The 16,398-nt window shown below is 42.7% G+C and overlaps 2 protein-coding genes across 2 annotated transcripts in view; one reads left to right on the top strand and one right to left on the bottom strand.

The window, feature by feature from the left end:
- LOC144945732 (CD109 antigen-like) overlaps window positions 1-11,484 on the top strand; it is a 46,558-nt gene extending 35,074 nt beyond the window's left edge. Inside the window, exons 24-33 of the mRNA XM_078874303.1 lie at window positions 1,254-1,335; window positions 3,365-3,587; window positions 4,186-4,357; window positions 4,592-4,788; window positions 5,955-6,101; window positions 7,630-7,695; window positions 8,735-8,880; window positions 9,616-9,763; window positions 9,935-10,037; window positions 11,237-11,484. Of these exons, the coding sequence (XP_078730429.1) occupies window positions 1,254-1,335; window positions 3,365-3,587; window positions 4,186-4,357; window positions 4,592-4,788; window positions 5,955-6,101; window positions 7,630-7,695; window positions 8,735-8,880; window positions 9,616-9,763; window positions 9,935-10,037; window positions 11,237-11,421 (1,469 nt within the window). The 3' untranslated portion in view covers window positions 11,422-11,484. The remainder of the gene's footprint in view (window positions 1-1,253; window positions 1,336-3,364; window positions 3,588-4,185; window positions 4,358-4,591; window positions 4,789-5,954; window positions 6,102-7,629; window positions 7,696-8,734; window positions 8,881-9,615; window positions 9,764-9,934; window positions 10,038-11,236) is intronic.
- Window positions 11,485-15,784: 4,300 nt separating this feature from the next.
- CFAP54 (cilia and flagella associated protein 54) overlaps window positions 15,785-16,398 on the bottom strand; it is a 67,233-nt gene continuing 66,619 nt past the window's right edge. The window contains 1 exon segment of the mRNA XM_078874180.1: window positions 15,785-16,188. Coding sequence (XP_078730306.1) covers window positions 16,045-16,188 — 144 coding nt within the window. The 3' untranslated portion in view covers window positions 15,785-16,044.

Raw genomic sequence — 16,398 nt, 5'->3', positions numbered from 1 at the left:
GCATAAAAATGAGAAATCGAGGACAAAACCTCTTGGTAAGTGCTGTTGTAGTTAGTGGTGAGATCTCTGAAATCAGTCCGAATCATCCCTTCCCACCTGAATATGTGAGGAAAATGATTGTAACTCCAAAAGTATTGGAGTGTACACTTCCAAATTGTCAGGGATTTTTGCCAGGTATGCGTAGCATGATAGGTTACATTACGAATAACCCAGGTTACATAAAGTTAATCATGCCTAGGTCATATATACACCAGACTTGCCTCTCTTTGCCAACTACAAGGGAAGTTACAATACCTGCAAGGTTGCCAAGTGGTCTTATTGGGTCAAACTTCGATGACATATATCTGGGGATTAAGCAAATTATTTAGTGAAAGTGGTGCAGAAGCACACGTACCAAACAAAAACTCAACACATTTACCAATGACACTGGCCTGAAAAGACGAAAATATTTAATCGGTGACATTTTTGGCAATGGCCCTTCATATCATATAGCAAGCAAGTTTCAAAATCAATGAATTGTTTTAACCATATTTTTGATTGACTAGAATTTTGGCGGCCCATGACCGCCTTGATCTGGCTATCTGGCTCCTGTGTAGGACTTCTCGGCGCTTTGCGCCTCACCCATCGCCCTCCCCCCCCCCCAATGTGTGCAGATACTGCTGACTATTGTATGTAGGGTGTGTAGGCATATTTTTCTACAAAAGACATTTCTTTTCTTGGGGGGGAGAGAGTGAAAAACATTTTTGAGGGGGGCGGGGGTCGACAATTTTTGGAACCCTGTTGGATCAACTTTTTACCCCCACATCTGGGGGGGGGGGTTCCACCTTCTATAACATTTTGATTCATGCCTTCTTAAAGGCTCTTATAAATTAATTGACGAACAAACGGAAGGCCGAGCTTTTATAATACATGTAGCATGGAATTACCCTTCTTTATTTTTTGTTACATTACTTATAAATGCACCGTGTGAGTTCGTGTGTGGAAATGTCCATATCTAAACAGTATCTGATATTGATAATGGGGCATATGAAATAAATGTATTTGAATAGAATGTATATTTTATAACAGCCCTGTATTCCAAAGTCCAAAATGCATTGCACATTGTTATTTCATTGAATGGAGAGCTGTAAATGTTTCAACACCGACTAAAAGAGTATGGTTTTTCTCCACTTGAATGTAAGATGCATTGTATTAACATAAATGTATGTAAATCATACCAGACTACATCACTCATGGTATCATTATGTGCACAGGCTACCAGCAAGAGCTCAACTACAGGAGATACGATGGTTCCTTCAGTGCTTTTGGGAATTCGGATCAACAAGGCAGTACATGGTAAAGCTTTGCCGCAATCATGCGTCTGTGACTGATTATGAGTGCATGGAATGGTTTAAGACCATGCATTTTCAGTTATCTGTCAATTTCACAACTGCTAATGGGAGGAAAATAAACCAAAATTGTGGAGTCCCAGTAAAGTTGTATATGTAGTGGTTTAACGCGCCAAGGGGGGTAAGTGTAAACACGTGTGGGCTGGGAACAGTGGGGTCGTACCGGGACAGGGTGGTGTTGCTGGGGGACAACGGAGGAGACAGAGACGGCCCGTTTGGCAATTAGGGATGCAGGGCAGTGATTGGCCGGTTGTTGTTGTCAGGGACAGGGTGGCGCCGCTAAGTCTGGGAATGGGGACAGGTGGCGCCAGGGGCTGGGGGCGCGGGGCGTTAGGGGGGACGCCAACTAATTAATTGGGAATTAATGAAGAGGGGGATAAATAGGGGAGCGTCAGAGCAAGACGGGGAGTTGTGCTGGGAACTGGACGGAGTCGGTCGGAGCGGAAAAAGAAGCGTAGAGTAGCAGTGGAGAAGAAGTGTAGGGTAGCAGTGGAGTAGAAGAAGAAGTGTAGAGTAGCAGTGGAGTGGAAGAAAAAGTATAGGGTAGCAGTAGAGACGGAGAAGCTGAATGAAAGAGACAGTCGGAGTGAGACGGAGAAGCCGAGAGAGAGCGACGGCTCGAGTGGGACGAAGAAGCAGAGAAGGGAGTCGGGAGAGACGGAGAGAGAGAGGGAGGAACGGAGCGAGCGAGGCCGGCGGAGCGCGGCGAGCGAGTGAAGAACGCGCTAAAGGATGGTGGCGAAATGTGCTGTGTTGGACAAAATAAAGTGATGGCAGAAAAGGAAGAAGTTGTCCGCGTAAAGTTCAGCACTACATATATACTACAGTACTGTCAACAGCAAGGGTTGTCAAATCAAAGTATCTGGATCTACACAAATCAACAGTGGCCATCATGGGGTCTGGGAAGAAATCCGTATACAAAGAAGTGAGGGCAGGTGGTGATGGCTTTAATGGCATGGCTGTGATGACCTCCTGACCTTGCTAAATATGTCAGATATTAAGAAAATTGGAAATTAACTGACGCAGATCTGATGCTTTTTTAAGATCTACTGGATTTAGATTTATGGATCCGTATCCCTAAATTCTGTAAAATGTTCTTTGATCGAGACCACTAAACTACTCTCTGTATGCGGGAGAGGGCAGGGAGGTGTTGGGGCAGCAGAAGGGTATTTAGATATGCCGTGCATGCAGATTATGAGCCGCTCGAGAAAGTAAAATGATCCCTAGATGTTGTGGTCATTTTCAAATACATGTATACAGGCTTTGTGTTAATATTCGTTTGTTGTGTCATCTAACATAATTGCCCTTAAGGCATTGACAAGATTTTAAATTTTACATTTTTTATTGTAATTATTTTTATTGTAATTCTTCTTAATAATATATTAGTTTTTTACTTGTCCGTTCTTATATATATGTCATTGTTCCTTGCTTTAGAGATAAGTTCAGAAATGCCTAATGAGCTTGACACAACATTCCATATTCCTAAGATTATAAGATGCTCCTGTATGGAGTTAGTATGTTTTCCCCCTTTTTTTCTGGAAGACTTTGCAGTTTTTTTCCTGGATTTTTCTGTTTGCGCATAGTCACTTTAAGATGTTTTCTTGTTCATGTTTTTTGTTTGTTGCGGTTGCACCCGATTCAATATACCAAATAAATGAAACTGAAACTGAGCTAAACAAAACAATATATACAGCGCAACCGGTGTTGGCCAACTAATATCCCGATGCTAAAACTTTACCTGCAAATTACTCAATCGAGATGACAGCAACATCGTCCCCTACTGCAAAATGTGGTAGGACCCTCCTGAAAAATAATTAAGACTCAGGAATTTCCTGGGTAAACAAGTGGAAAAGTCGAGGCCACGAAATGAGTTATCTCTTTACATTTGGTATGCTGTGCTGTGTGTGCACATTGTCTGGCGTGTTCGTCGTGCATGTGTCGAGCCCTGTGTTTTTTGTGTCCTGCTGCGTTCCCAGGTTGACAGCCTTCGTGTTGAGGACGCTCCTGCAGGCACAGCATTACATCACCGTGGATGTGAACGTGATCTCCGAAGCACGCACTTTCCTGTTGAACAACTTATTATCCACAGGGCAGTTTGAGGAGCGTGGCTACGTTATTCACAAGGAGCTGCAGGGTGGTTCAGCGAGCCACATCAGCTTGACAGCCTACACTCTGCTCGCCTTCCTCGAGGACGCCACGGTAGGCAGACTAGAAACCCAGAACAGTTTTGGCCAAACACCCAAAGTGGAATTATGTAAACATGTATGTATGTTGAACTTCTTTTGCATCGTACGTAGTCAAACCGTGCTAATCGCAGGTGCGAGGGAAGGACAACAAACTAAACACAAAAGGCATTTCTAAGGAAAGTGGTTTTCAATTTAGAATGCTGAATATGGGATTGATTAGTAGATTTGTTTTACATGCGTTGACACAATGTGATCACCTGCTGAAATAAAAATACGAATACATTGTACATATGGATGTTGAACTTCTTTCGCACCTTACGTAGCCAACCGTGTTAATCGGAGGTGCATTGTCTCAAATTGAGGGTCTAAAAAATTGAGTGTCTCAAACTGAGTGAGACAATTCTGGCATTAAGAGCATGACTGTATAGACACAAATATAGAGTTGCACTCAGACGGACACTGATATCTAGGTACAGGTATGAAGTGAAGAATAATAATCAGTCAAAACGGTGACATACGGAGACTCACAGACGTGCCATCGACAAACTCATACTCAGTTTCCTGATGTAAAAAAACCCCATTGTGATCATTCTGGTGTGTGGACTTTACAGACTGACTCTTCAACAATCGCACCAGCTGTGCACTTCCTGGAGGCCAACGTGAGTGGGGGTGGTGTGGCGGCCAGCCTGCCTTTGGCGCTCACTACCTATGCCCTCGCCCTTGCCAACAGCAGTCGGGCTAGCGCTGCCCTGGATCTGCTCAATGTTCATAAAAAATTTACAGGTGAGGCACCAGGGATGCTTTCGTAGTGTAATTTAAACATGCGTTTGCAGTAGCAGTAAGGTGATATGAAACTAATTTATTCACAAATGTGTTGTGCTAGAGGCTAGGTTTTGTTTAGCCTTTTACAATATCTGCTTAACGTCATTAAAGTAAAAAAGCTATTGGCCTTCTCAGATGAACTGTTGATGGGTGGTCTGCACAACAATCTGATAGATACCTGTTGCTTTGTTTCAGATGATGGACTGATATACTGGTCAGATTCAGCATCAGGTCAAGCTTCCTATTACTGGCAACCAACAGCAATCACCATCGAGACCACAGCCTATGCCCTCCTGGCTCATCTGCGTCTGGGAAAGATCGCAGATGCAATTCCCATCATGAATTGGTTGAGTCAGCAAAGGAACCACCTGGGAGGATATGCATCCACACAGGTAACAGATCTGTCGTGAGAAATGTCCCTTCATCGCATTCACTGAAAGGGACATGTAAGTAAGCATGTCAATGCACTGCTACATGAGGGCCATTTTCACCATGCTGGTTGCCCATGACTAGGGGTCAGCATGCGGCTCTTTAAGGACTACTTTGTGACCTTATTGACATTACATTGTGGCTCTTAAAATATTGAGATTTTTTTAACGAAATTCGAAAAAATGGTTCTTCTTGTTATTTTGGTTGCAGACCCCTGCCCATGACCAATCACCCAGAATGCACACGGTCTCATCAGATATCAGAAGCTAAGCAGAGTTGAGCCAGCCATAATGCTTGGATAGGTGACCATCATGTATTAAAGACAAATGTATTCGGAGTTGTGGGCAACAGAGAGCAGTGCAGCAAAGTACATTGTTGTTCTCTACTACAGCCACTTTCACCATCTGTAACTGACCAGCGTGGTGAAGTATGGTCAAATATATCTCGTCTCGCAAAGCTGTGGGGAGGCCCTTTTCAACTTGTCATGCATGGTGGTCACACCTTGCAGGCTAAAACTCTGCTTAACTTCCTACATCTCATGAGATCGGCCAGGTGTTTTTGTCTTAGGTACCTAAAGTAATATGCATTAATACAATTAAAATAACTTACCTATGGGCTACTACAGAGGTATAGATTCCAGGGTTGAAATAAGTATTTGTTTTGATTTGATTCAAAGAAGTGTGATATATGTATTAATTAATAATACATTAAGATCAGGTGATTGTGATCTTAAAGTTGGTCCAGGACTGGATTTGGAGCCGGTGGAGGTATCGCGTATCAGTGTAATATTTAGTCATGAATATTCAAATCATTTACAAAATTCTCAGTAACTTACTCAAGCTGTTTCACATTTGAAAGTCGCAGTTTTTGTAGATTTATTTTCAATTACTTGTAAAGTTAATATGAGTCAAAAGAGACACTTTTATATCTATCTAAAATTTAAGATTTGTATTGCACATTGGCTGATATATCAACAATTCACTTATTGTATCCTGGTTACTTGAATAATTGTATGCTTTTAAAACATTGCAGCATATGTTTTGTTTATATATTTAAATGTTGTAGCCAAGGATAATTTGTTCACATTTGAATTGATGTGCATGACAGCGATGACGATTTTGGGTTTCAGGACACAATTGTGGCGCTGCAGGCTCTGTCCGAGTACTCTGTCTATTCGTTCGGAACTTTAGAAGGGAAAGCGAAAATCTTAACATCAGAACGTAGCGTCGAAGTTCAGCTCTCCGGCATGAATGCCTTGGACAAACACGTCGAAAAGGTACTGCACTCCTGCAAGCCCGGAAAGCCCGGCATCCTCAGTACATTGTTTTACTGGCAAATAATTTGGCTCTTAGGTTTTTTCGGTAAAGTCACGTAGGTAAAAATAAATAATAAAAATAAAAATAAAAGAAATAATAATAGAAATAAAAAATAAAAATTATAAATCACGACGTATCGGAGGCAACACAAGTCTCCGTCATCAGGTGGGACCGTCACAGCTAGATTTACTGTAGCCAGTGTGGCAAAATTCCAAGAGACGAGCTCTTTCATGTCTTAATACTATTATTTTTATTATTTATTTTTACCTACGTGACTTTACCGAAAAAACCTAAGAGTATGAATCCTTGCAGTCACGAAAGCTTCAAATCTATAAATAATTTGGCCTGGCATTCCTGGAACATCTTAGTTATACGATTCAGGATAGGGCATCGACATCTCAGGAGAATTGGTCCTCGTTTATCTTAGCCCCCCTGTGCATCTACACCAGTGTTCTTCACTAATTTTCAGAGGGGGGGCCACTTTCGCCGATAAGACTTCATCAGTCTGAGGGCCGCCACACATTTGAAACCATTGGGGTTTGACAGCACGATTATGGGGCGGTGTTTTCACATTTGTGTATTGTCGGAGGCCACACATCAAGGCCTTGCAGTGATGAACACTGCTCTACGAATCGCTCCCTTGCCCACTAGATTTGTACAAATCCTTTCGTCTTTTTTCTCAGGACTAGTCTCGTGATTATCTCCAAACGCGTGATCTTTTCCCCCTTTCCCTCTAATATTTATTGTTTTATTTATAAGTGGCATTTTTCAATGGACAGTGACGATTTTGAAAGCTATTTGAGGTAGACGTCCTATCCACTGTTCGAGTAGATCTGGGCCCGAAGCATATTGCACACAGTGACGTGCAATAGACTATTCTCATTTTATAGCTACATGGCAGTAATGATAAGCGCACTGTGTTTTATCCACTTTTACGATTTTACTTGGCACCGCTCCAAGTCTGCAACACACCGGTGATGTTAGTTTATCTACGTTTTGAACTGCTCACTCAGTAGAATTCAGATGATCTCTTACTTCACATCCTGCTATCCATGAGACCAAATAGATCTACGATTATTCTGGTTATCCATAGAGCTCCCAGGACTTGAAGAAACATTTAAAGCTGATTTATTAATCTCAACATTGACATAAATCAGCAAGGCAGTGAGGAAACCTGTAAAACCTTTTGAAGCCAAACTAATTGGGGACTTGAAGCCAGGCTAATTGAACGAACACCAATAATGGATTCTACCTCTCTGTTGTTGACGAATGTGAGGTTTTTATTTTATTCATTAACATTGCAAGTTTATGTGGGTTATCTGTACCTGATGCAGGTAAGACATTGCCAGGGATAAATGTCCTTATTCCTGACTACATATCCCACTCCGTTGCTACTGTACTTTAGTTTAGTAACACTATGCATAACTCTTTAGAATATCCACGATCTTAAATATAATTTTAAGATATATGCCTTTTTTATTCCAACAGATTCCTACTTCCTCAAACATAAATGTGAAGTTGTCTGCGTTTGGGAAAGGGACCATTATTGGCCAGGTACGGTTTTTATATAATTTACTGCTTAAAGCAGTTTATTGTTCCTTGAAATATCAACTATATCAGGGCTCTACGACACATTCGGACACTTTTGAGTCGTGACATAGCCACCATGGTGGCGTGTAGCATATTATCAACAAGGTTTTATTATTGCAACTCACTACTCTACGGGACGTCTGACAAAAGCATTTGCAAGCTACAGCGTGTACAACTTTTTTTGGCACGTGTCATGACGGGTACTGTGAGGTCCGACCATGTCCGTCCAGTGCTCGCTGAGTTGCATTGGCTTCCAGTTACTGAACGAATACATTAAAGTTGCACTCATTACACACAAAGTGTTTGCCACAAATGAACCACAACACCTTGCTGATCTCATCAAGGAGCATTAACCATCATGCAATATCCGGTCATCCTCGCAGCGGCTTTTGGGTAGCCATCGAACAAAGACGGTCACTGCAGCTCGCGCTTTCAGATGCGCTTCTGCGGCCATCTGGAATGCTCTTCCGATATGAGGAAACGACTAGATTCAGTGATGAAGCCATTCAATTGATTTGTCTCAGAGTTGGTGAATGCGAGATGCACTGCCTTCAAATTTATATTTAGGGCAATGTGAAATCTGTACTCGTGCAGAGCAGAGATGAACAGAAACACACATAGATTAGGAAACACAGAAACAGATGGATGCTCACGATGAAAAATATGCCAACACAGATACAAACCCGTGAACAGAAAGACAAAGACTGATAGACGCATTGGCTATCAGAGGGACAGACAAGGACATCATCATTAGCATAGAGATTGCAAGCTCGAGTCTGATTGTGACATGGGCAAGAAACAAGAGACGTACACAGCGAGCACAATTGTGGCAGACAAACTTCAAAAACAAACATGCTGCAAGATATTTTGGAAACAACGATACAAACGTGAAAACTTGTTGTCTTACATTTTTCATAAATGTCAGAATGTGTTTTTTGTCCACGTTTATAAACACGGTATTTAACGCTCACACGCGTTACTTGGATTGTCTGTGCCTCCACAGCTGAATGTTTTCTACAATGTGCGCGACGCCCCGGGACTTCGCAGAGCCCGATCAGCGGCCCCCGAATATGTGCTGGCTTTGGACTTCAACGATACCAGTGCCAGTGGTACCATTGGAGAGAAGGTGTATCTGACGGCATGTGCAAAGTACGTTGCGGGCACAGCCCGTGAGGCCGAGGAGCCTTTCCATACACTGAATAATGCTTGCGTCGTTCTAAAATGTTCATTATGTCTTCTTATCTGAACGGAATTTATATAGCACCTTTACCAAGGTGCTTTGCAAATAATTAATAACGGTATAATGACATGAATGTAATGGGGAAGATGATTTTTTCTTGCTGTGGTTGTCCCACCTGATGGCGATTGTTTGTGTTGCGATCGAAATGTCGTGATCTAAGAATCAAAGAGTGAGATGAATGAAATCGATGAGAGAAAGCAATGGGGTAAATCTGTGATGTGTGAATTCGGTAAAAGCGAAATTGATGACAGTAAATGATGAATGAATGGGGAATGAGTGACAGCCATATAATGATACAGTGACAGAATACGCGGGTGATGTTTCTACACAAGACAATAATGCAAGGCATCGGGCCCAAGCCATTTGCATGCCCATCATTGTGTGGATTGCCGGCTGCGCGAGCTCGCACGGTGCACATTAAACAGGCAAAAACGTCAGCGGCGTAACGTGCTTTGAAATGGGCCTTGCTGCAAGGGATGCCAATGGAAGGCCTTGTCCAATTCGTCCCATCCTTCTTAGCACGGCACCTTAGACCCCTTCGGCCTGTGGTCCCCGCTGTAATTACGGCGCAGCCTCCTGCCAACACTCGATAGCCGCGACCGCTGCCCAACAACGTCTTTCGTGCCCATCTCTTGTCGCTCCAGGTGGATGGGCGAGGGCCCCTCCGGCATGGTTCTCATGGAGGTGAACCTGCTCAGTGGCTTTCACGTGGCTGACAATCTGTTCACCCTCAACGAAATCCTCAAACTGGTGGAGGTCTCACCGGGAAAGGTCTACCTCTACTTTGTGAACGTACGTGATGTTTTCTTCGCACGTTCCTATCGTTTGTGAAGTGTCCACCTTGACTGCATGTAAGCTTGGAACCCGTGGTTTTTGGATGTGAGATACATTTCAAGATATACTTTTGTTCACATACTCTTAGTTTTTTTCGGTAAAGTCATGTGTTTCTCATTTTCTTTTCAGCTAAATGACAGCCCAACGTGTGTAGAAATTACACAATACCGAGTGTCTTCAGTTGCAAAAGCGAAGGAAGGAGTGGTTGCTATTAGTGACTACTATGAACCAAGTAAGTACATTCTTTTCGTGCAGTAAAATTACAATATTTGTTCATGGTAGTTAGGCAGATAGAAAAATTATTTTAGTGAAAACACAAGTTTTCTTTCCTCTCAAATCCTTACATCCATTTAAAGCATATAAACCTGTGGTGAAATATCTGCCGGTCCGTCATTTGCGTTGAGCACACACAACAAAGTGCACAACACATCCTGACGTAGCCGAAGGCAGGAGGCTCTTTGTTCATGGTCTGCGTGAATTGTCTGCGTGAATTGTCGCTGTGGCCACATTTATGTGTTCGTTTGTTTCTCAACCCGCTTGTCCTGGTGAGGGTTGCGCCGGCAGCGTGTTGAGTCGGGCGGTCCAGACCTCCCTTTCCCAAACGACAGACTCCAGCACTACTACACTATATACACTACACTATACACCACTACATAATACACTAGACTATGCACTACTACACTACAGCAGCGTGTTGAGTAGTGGCGGTCCAGACCTCCCTTTCCCTGGCGACACACTCCAGCACTACTACACTATACACTACACTATACACCACTACATAATATACTAGACTATAAACTACTACACTACAGCAGTATGTTGAGTAGTGGCGGTCCAGACCTCCCTTTCCCTGGCGACAGACCCTAGCTCTTCCTGGGGAATTCCTAGGCGTTCCCAGGCCAGCCAAGCGACATTTGCACAATCTGCGAATGGATATATGCAGCCCTTGAGACAATCCAATCCACTTCGAGATTCTGACGAAGATAGGCACATTCTGGACGATTTGCTCATAGTCTGCATCTGTGAGCTACAACAATAGGCAAGTTTTGAAATACTTTTGGAACCATGTTATTTCCCGACTTCCACTCAGAAACACCTCGTCTACTTATTCTGCATAGGACTTTCAAACTGTAATGACATCACGACCCAAAGTCAAAGTGGGAGCATGCTTGCTTAAACGTTGGAATTTTACGCAGTGCATTTTTATCATTCGTGATGCGTTAAATATGCATCAACCTACTCGGCATAAACAACACAAAAGCACGACTGGTAATGCCCACTTGTTACTTTGGCTGTGCCTTCGCTTAGTGTTACGTACAGTATTACGTGTTTCAATGCGAGTTAGTTTGGTGTTATTGTTACGGGGTACTTTTTGTGGTTGACAGCGTGGCCGAGTGTGACTCTTCTCTTTCCTTTCCCAAAAAAACACAGCGACAAGAGTGGAGGAAGTGTACAGATCCAAACGACTCTCTGAGATGGACCTTTGCGCTCTGTGCGGCCCAGACTGCATCAAATGCAAGAGCAATGTTCCAAGTCCATCTAGCAGGGTGACCTTATCTCCAGCCTTGTGGGTCCTGCTGTTTGTTGCCTTTATTCTGTTCCAGCAGGAACTATAGAGCGCGGCCTTGTAACCAAAGACCTCAATTATACTGGCTCACATTCCTGTCTTCTGTGCTCACCTCCCAGTGGTACATTCAATTTTTGGTGCACTTAATCTTGATTCAAATATAAATGTATGTATGTCAGAGAGGTAATGTATCTGGACGAGAACGGTAAGATTTTAGATGTCTCTAATCTTGATTTTAAATGTCTCCACTCAGTCCTTGATCCCATTTCTACTCTTTTAAAAATGTCTCGAACATCTCGCAGCTCATGAAAACCAGGGGTGCAATTCATGTAAAGGTAAACATATCCATAGGGGGATTTCTACCATCAGTAAACTTTTTGCCATATATTTTGTTGTTGTTGTTCATGAGCTGCCTGAAGTGCCAATTCTGTCATGTGAAATTGACAGCGCGAGTTAAGGACATGGCAAAGAATTTCCACCACATTGTTATGATGTCATTGAACAGTCTCCGCCAATGGACAGAGCCAATGAATCATACTCTGATCTGTTTTATCATACGTGTACACACGTCAACAGGTGTGTGTGTGCGCTTCAGTGGAATGGGTTGGCAACGACGATAACCTTCCTAAATAATCCAGCATTCATTTTGTTGGAACAACATAACCGTGGACCAGTTTCTACTTGAGTTTCATCAGCAGGCTTGTGACCTTTTAAACCAATGCTATTGTGTCGTCTGTTTGCTATGATTCACATCGGAAAAGTACAATGTGGGACACCAATAATTTTTTTATTATCACGATTGACTTTGGATACCAATCTCAGACTGTGTTGATCTTGATCATGTGCCTCTTGGCCTTTGAAGTATCTTACGATATTCTGATTTGCAAAGTAGTGTTTGACTTTAATACAGTAATTGCTCGTGGCTGTATTTATCATGTCAATAATGGAATAAAAAATGTGTACACAAGCTTACTTTTTTCCACAAATTGTACCTGCAAATAAATATTGCACTTTGATTCACGAAAGTATTTTGCCTACTGCATTGATTTGGGCGCCTGGTACGCAGGTCGTGGGTTCGATCCAGACCCTGACGCCTGCTGTATATTTTGAGTTTGCATATTCTCTCCGTGGTCGTGTGGATTTTTCTCTGGCTCCTCCGGTTTTTCCCTCCACATACATTTAGAAACATGCATTTAGTGTGCTCTGTGTACAGCGACAGTGCAGTAAACTGCAGGGTACCTAGTCGAGTTAGACCCAGTGTACGAGCGGTGTAGGTATTGTCGAGTATATATTTAGGTATTAGAAACGGCTATACACGTTAAAGTGTGCCATGCACTGGTACAGGAAGTTACAAATGGTAATGCTAAACACCCGTAAATCTGGCTTGCATAGTAATGCGACCATCACTTGTTGTGTTGACATCAAGTTAAAGGAACATCATACGTAATATACTGTATACGTAAATGAGTAAAAATATACAATTGTGGGATTTGAACCTGTGTCAGCCACTTCACAGCCAGCTATGCCATCTATCAAACCAGGACTTGGTGTCAGCTGTAAACGTTCTCAGTGCCGGCCCGAGCCTCTTGGGGGCCCTAAGCAGAATTTGATTTGGGGGCCCCCCTCCCACCACGCAGACTCATCTGTGCTAGAAGATTATTGACACAAATGTCACACTATAATGTTATAGCGAATATTATAAACGAATACAGTGAGGTTATGTATTAATAAAAAATAAAAACAACACTTAAAATACTTCACTCTTTTATTAAAACTTCTGAATACAAACGGTCACAAAAAACATATTAAATAAATTATTTGCAAATGTGCATTAAATGTGCAATCTTTTAAATAAAACCAAAATAGACAAACATTAATCTAATCAAAAATAGAATGTTACAAAAAAAAAGATACTTAAATAATGAAAGCAAACATAAGAACAGCAAGGGTTCAACAATGTCAACTGTACAACAATGACCTCAAAATCGTTCCTTCCTAGCTTTTCTGGAGGCAAAGTCACTAATGACATCATTGTATGGTATTGCTTGGCCAACTTTGTTATTAATACTAATGACTGCAAGTCATTAGTATTAACGTCCTTTTTTGTGACATGGCTTAGGCGTATTTATTATCGTGACGTACAATTGCGCGCACCTGCCCGCGCCCGCGCCCGCGCCCACGCGAATTGTCAATGAGCCGTGACATCCGTGAGCCGTGACAAAGCAGCAGTTGTCGACAGAATTTTCTTGTCTTGAATCATTTATTCATTCATTCATTAATTCATTTATATCACTTGTTTAAGTTATTTAATTGTAAAAAAAAACGATTCGGGGGCCCCCTGGTGGCCAGGGGGCCCCAAGCAGCCGCTTAGTTCGCTTATGCCTCGGGCCGGCCCTGAACGTTCTGGTTATTAAATCGTCGTTTTTATCGTTGCATTTGAAAGCAAAAAGTATGGGGGATAAAACTACCTGCCTTTTTAAAATGAACTTACTAAAACTACAGATTTGCTCAGGCTCCACACCTCTGCAGCCACGGCACACTCCCCCCTTGGCCACGCTGCAGTCCTGCAGGCAGCTAGTGGCCGCTACTGCAGGTGGCATCATTCACAGGCGAGCACAATGCACGCAGCATCTATCACCGTGTTTAGTTAGAATCTGGGACGGACGCCTCCGTCAATACCTGTAAAAAACGTGCCTCCGAAGAGTTAACGGCTGCTTTCCATGAATGGTTTGGTATTTTATTTCAAGCGAGGATAAGTTTGAGCTAGGATATGCCCGAGACAATATTAACCGAAGTGTGATCGATACTGTAGATACAAGCAACTAACTTATGTACGCAAATATGGACTTAAGTCCTGGGGAGGGGAAGGGAGTGGGGAAGGTGTGAAGACCATTCATTGAGAAGTCCACCTAACCAAAAAGTACTAGTTTAGGAGTTTGATTTTTTTAATGGCCTTGCTCTCTGCGCTACACATCAGAGACTTCAACAGCCACGATGTATAGGGGCTATAAGAGCAACGATTGAGCAGGTGAACTAGGAATTATCACTGTGGGCATCAAACACAAAAGCTGCTTCACAGGCCCCTACCAATGTGGCTGCCAAGAACAGTCGCGCGAGGATTCAGGAGACCGCAATAACCCTGCGCCAGACTCCAACGAGTGAAGCGCTCACCCAGAAGTCTAAACCCAACAATCTAAGCCACCGCCTCCATGCTGCTGGAGTCACCGAATCAGCGACGGGAATCAGATGGCATGGGGCAAGTTGAGAGCCTGGCATTCACACGACGCGCCATGAGGAGGCCTTTATCCAGCAGTGCTGCAAATTTTTGGTTTAACACGGAGGCTTTGAAAAGAGCTCTATTCTGCTAATTTTAGTTTTATGTGATCTGATCAACGCACCGATCCACCGTCGTGGAGTCTTCTTTTAAACGTGAAATGGCCGAGCGGCAGTGAGAGCCCCGCTTGTGGCAGAGGTTCGCGGTTCGAGCCTCGCAGCCACCCCGGTTAACCCTGCCGGTAGATAATTATTCAACAATGTGTCGTCTGAGGGGTTTTTTTTGGTTAGATAGCGTAAATATGAATGTGTCATTAAACCCGCCACCACCCGACAGCCAATTAGTAAGGTTTGTCACAAAACGTGCCAATTATTTACTAGTTTAGCATGGCGTTGTGTTGAAAAGTAAACCTGTAACAATTACAATTCTAACCAAAAAAAACCTATGGATATTGGTCGCGAAAGCCTACGTGTTAATGTGCCATCTGCTCCACAGTGGATGTGAACGATTTCCCTACTTCATTTGAAAAAAGAGTACGTCTTCTGCGGCAATGTCACAGTCCAAATTTGAAAATCACCTGCAATTTACTTCATTGGCGAAAACCACAAAGCAACATCGCCCCATACTGGCAGACTACTCTCCTGTCTGTGAAACAGTGCCTTGGTGATGACGTCGTGCCCCAAGATGTAAGCCATGATACGATGTAACGAATTCCTATATTGGCACAGTGGTCATTTCCACAGCCAGTCTTCTCTCCCACCACCAACGTTAGAGATTCAGGCTCCGGCAAAAAGTAATTTCACCTCTTGGCTCCTCCTGTGCTCTTGTTCGTGTGAGAGCGAGAACTGCCTTTTGGGTTTAGTTTGTCGTCGTTCGTACGGTGCTAAGAGGTTCAACACACATGGGGAAATGTAATATTTTAGAGTTTGGCTGTTGATGGGCAAAAGCCAACTCGGGCACTTGCTGCCAATTTCACTTTCCCTGCGAGTACATTGGGTCAGCTCATCCTCTTTGGGAAGAAAAAAATATTTAAACTGATTTTACCAGCACAAAGGTATTGCTTGGGTATACATAACATTTATTTATCGCCATATTACCAATGATACATCTAATGTAAGCAACTGTAGAGGAAGTGTAAGTTAGGTATATATGTTTATTCACATCTATCATTTGTTAAAGAAATGAGTCAGAATATTTCTTAACAAAACGGATTTTAAAAGACGAAACAATAAAATTCATTAGAAAGTAAAATACAGTGTTTTTTCAATTTTTCACGAACAATTCTGCATTATAATGATTTTAACATCTCGTAGGGCTGTATGGATTTTTTCTTACGATTGCTGCAGAATAAATAATTAGGGGTTAATTTTTTTTGTAAGGGCCGATTTTTCATCTTAATTATTGTCGTAGGCCGTTTGGCATCTGGCTCAGGAGTTTGCCGAGCCAGTCGTGAAGTCGCCCCTCCGTCACGCGGAACCCGCTGGCTGTGCTGAACGTTGCCTCCAAACTCCGCAAGGCATTATGGGAAAGGTCAAAGGGCATCTGATGGGGGGGGGGGATAGAGAAAAACGTTGAGCATATTTCAGTAACATAGCAAACGAAAACTGGGGTACGTACATTGTCATGATCTCCATTTACAAGGTACATTTTTATTGAAATTAAACTTCCATGAAAAAAATCCATGAGCGTTTAAAGTTTTTAACGGAAAGCACCCACTGCACCAGACACCCTTTTAAGGCCAAATCGACTGAT

The sequence above is a fragment of the Lampetra fluviatilis genome, chromosome 38, assembly GCF_964198595.1.
Source record: "Lampetra fluviatilis chromosome 38, kcLamFluv1.1, whole genome shotgun sequence".
Classification (NCBI taxonomy): Eukaryota; Metazoa; Chordata; class Hyperoartia; order Petromyzontiformes; family Petromyzontidae; genus Lampetra; species Lampetra fluviatilis.
Note: the sequence above shows the minus strand (reverse complement) of the source record. Positions and strands in the feature narration are given on the sequence as shown.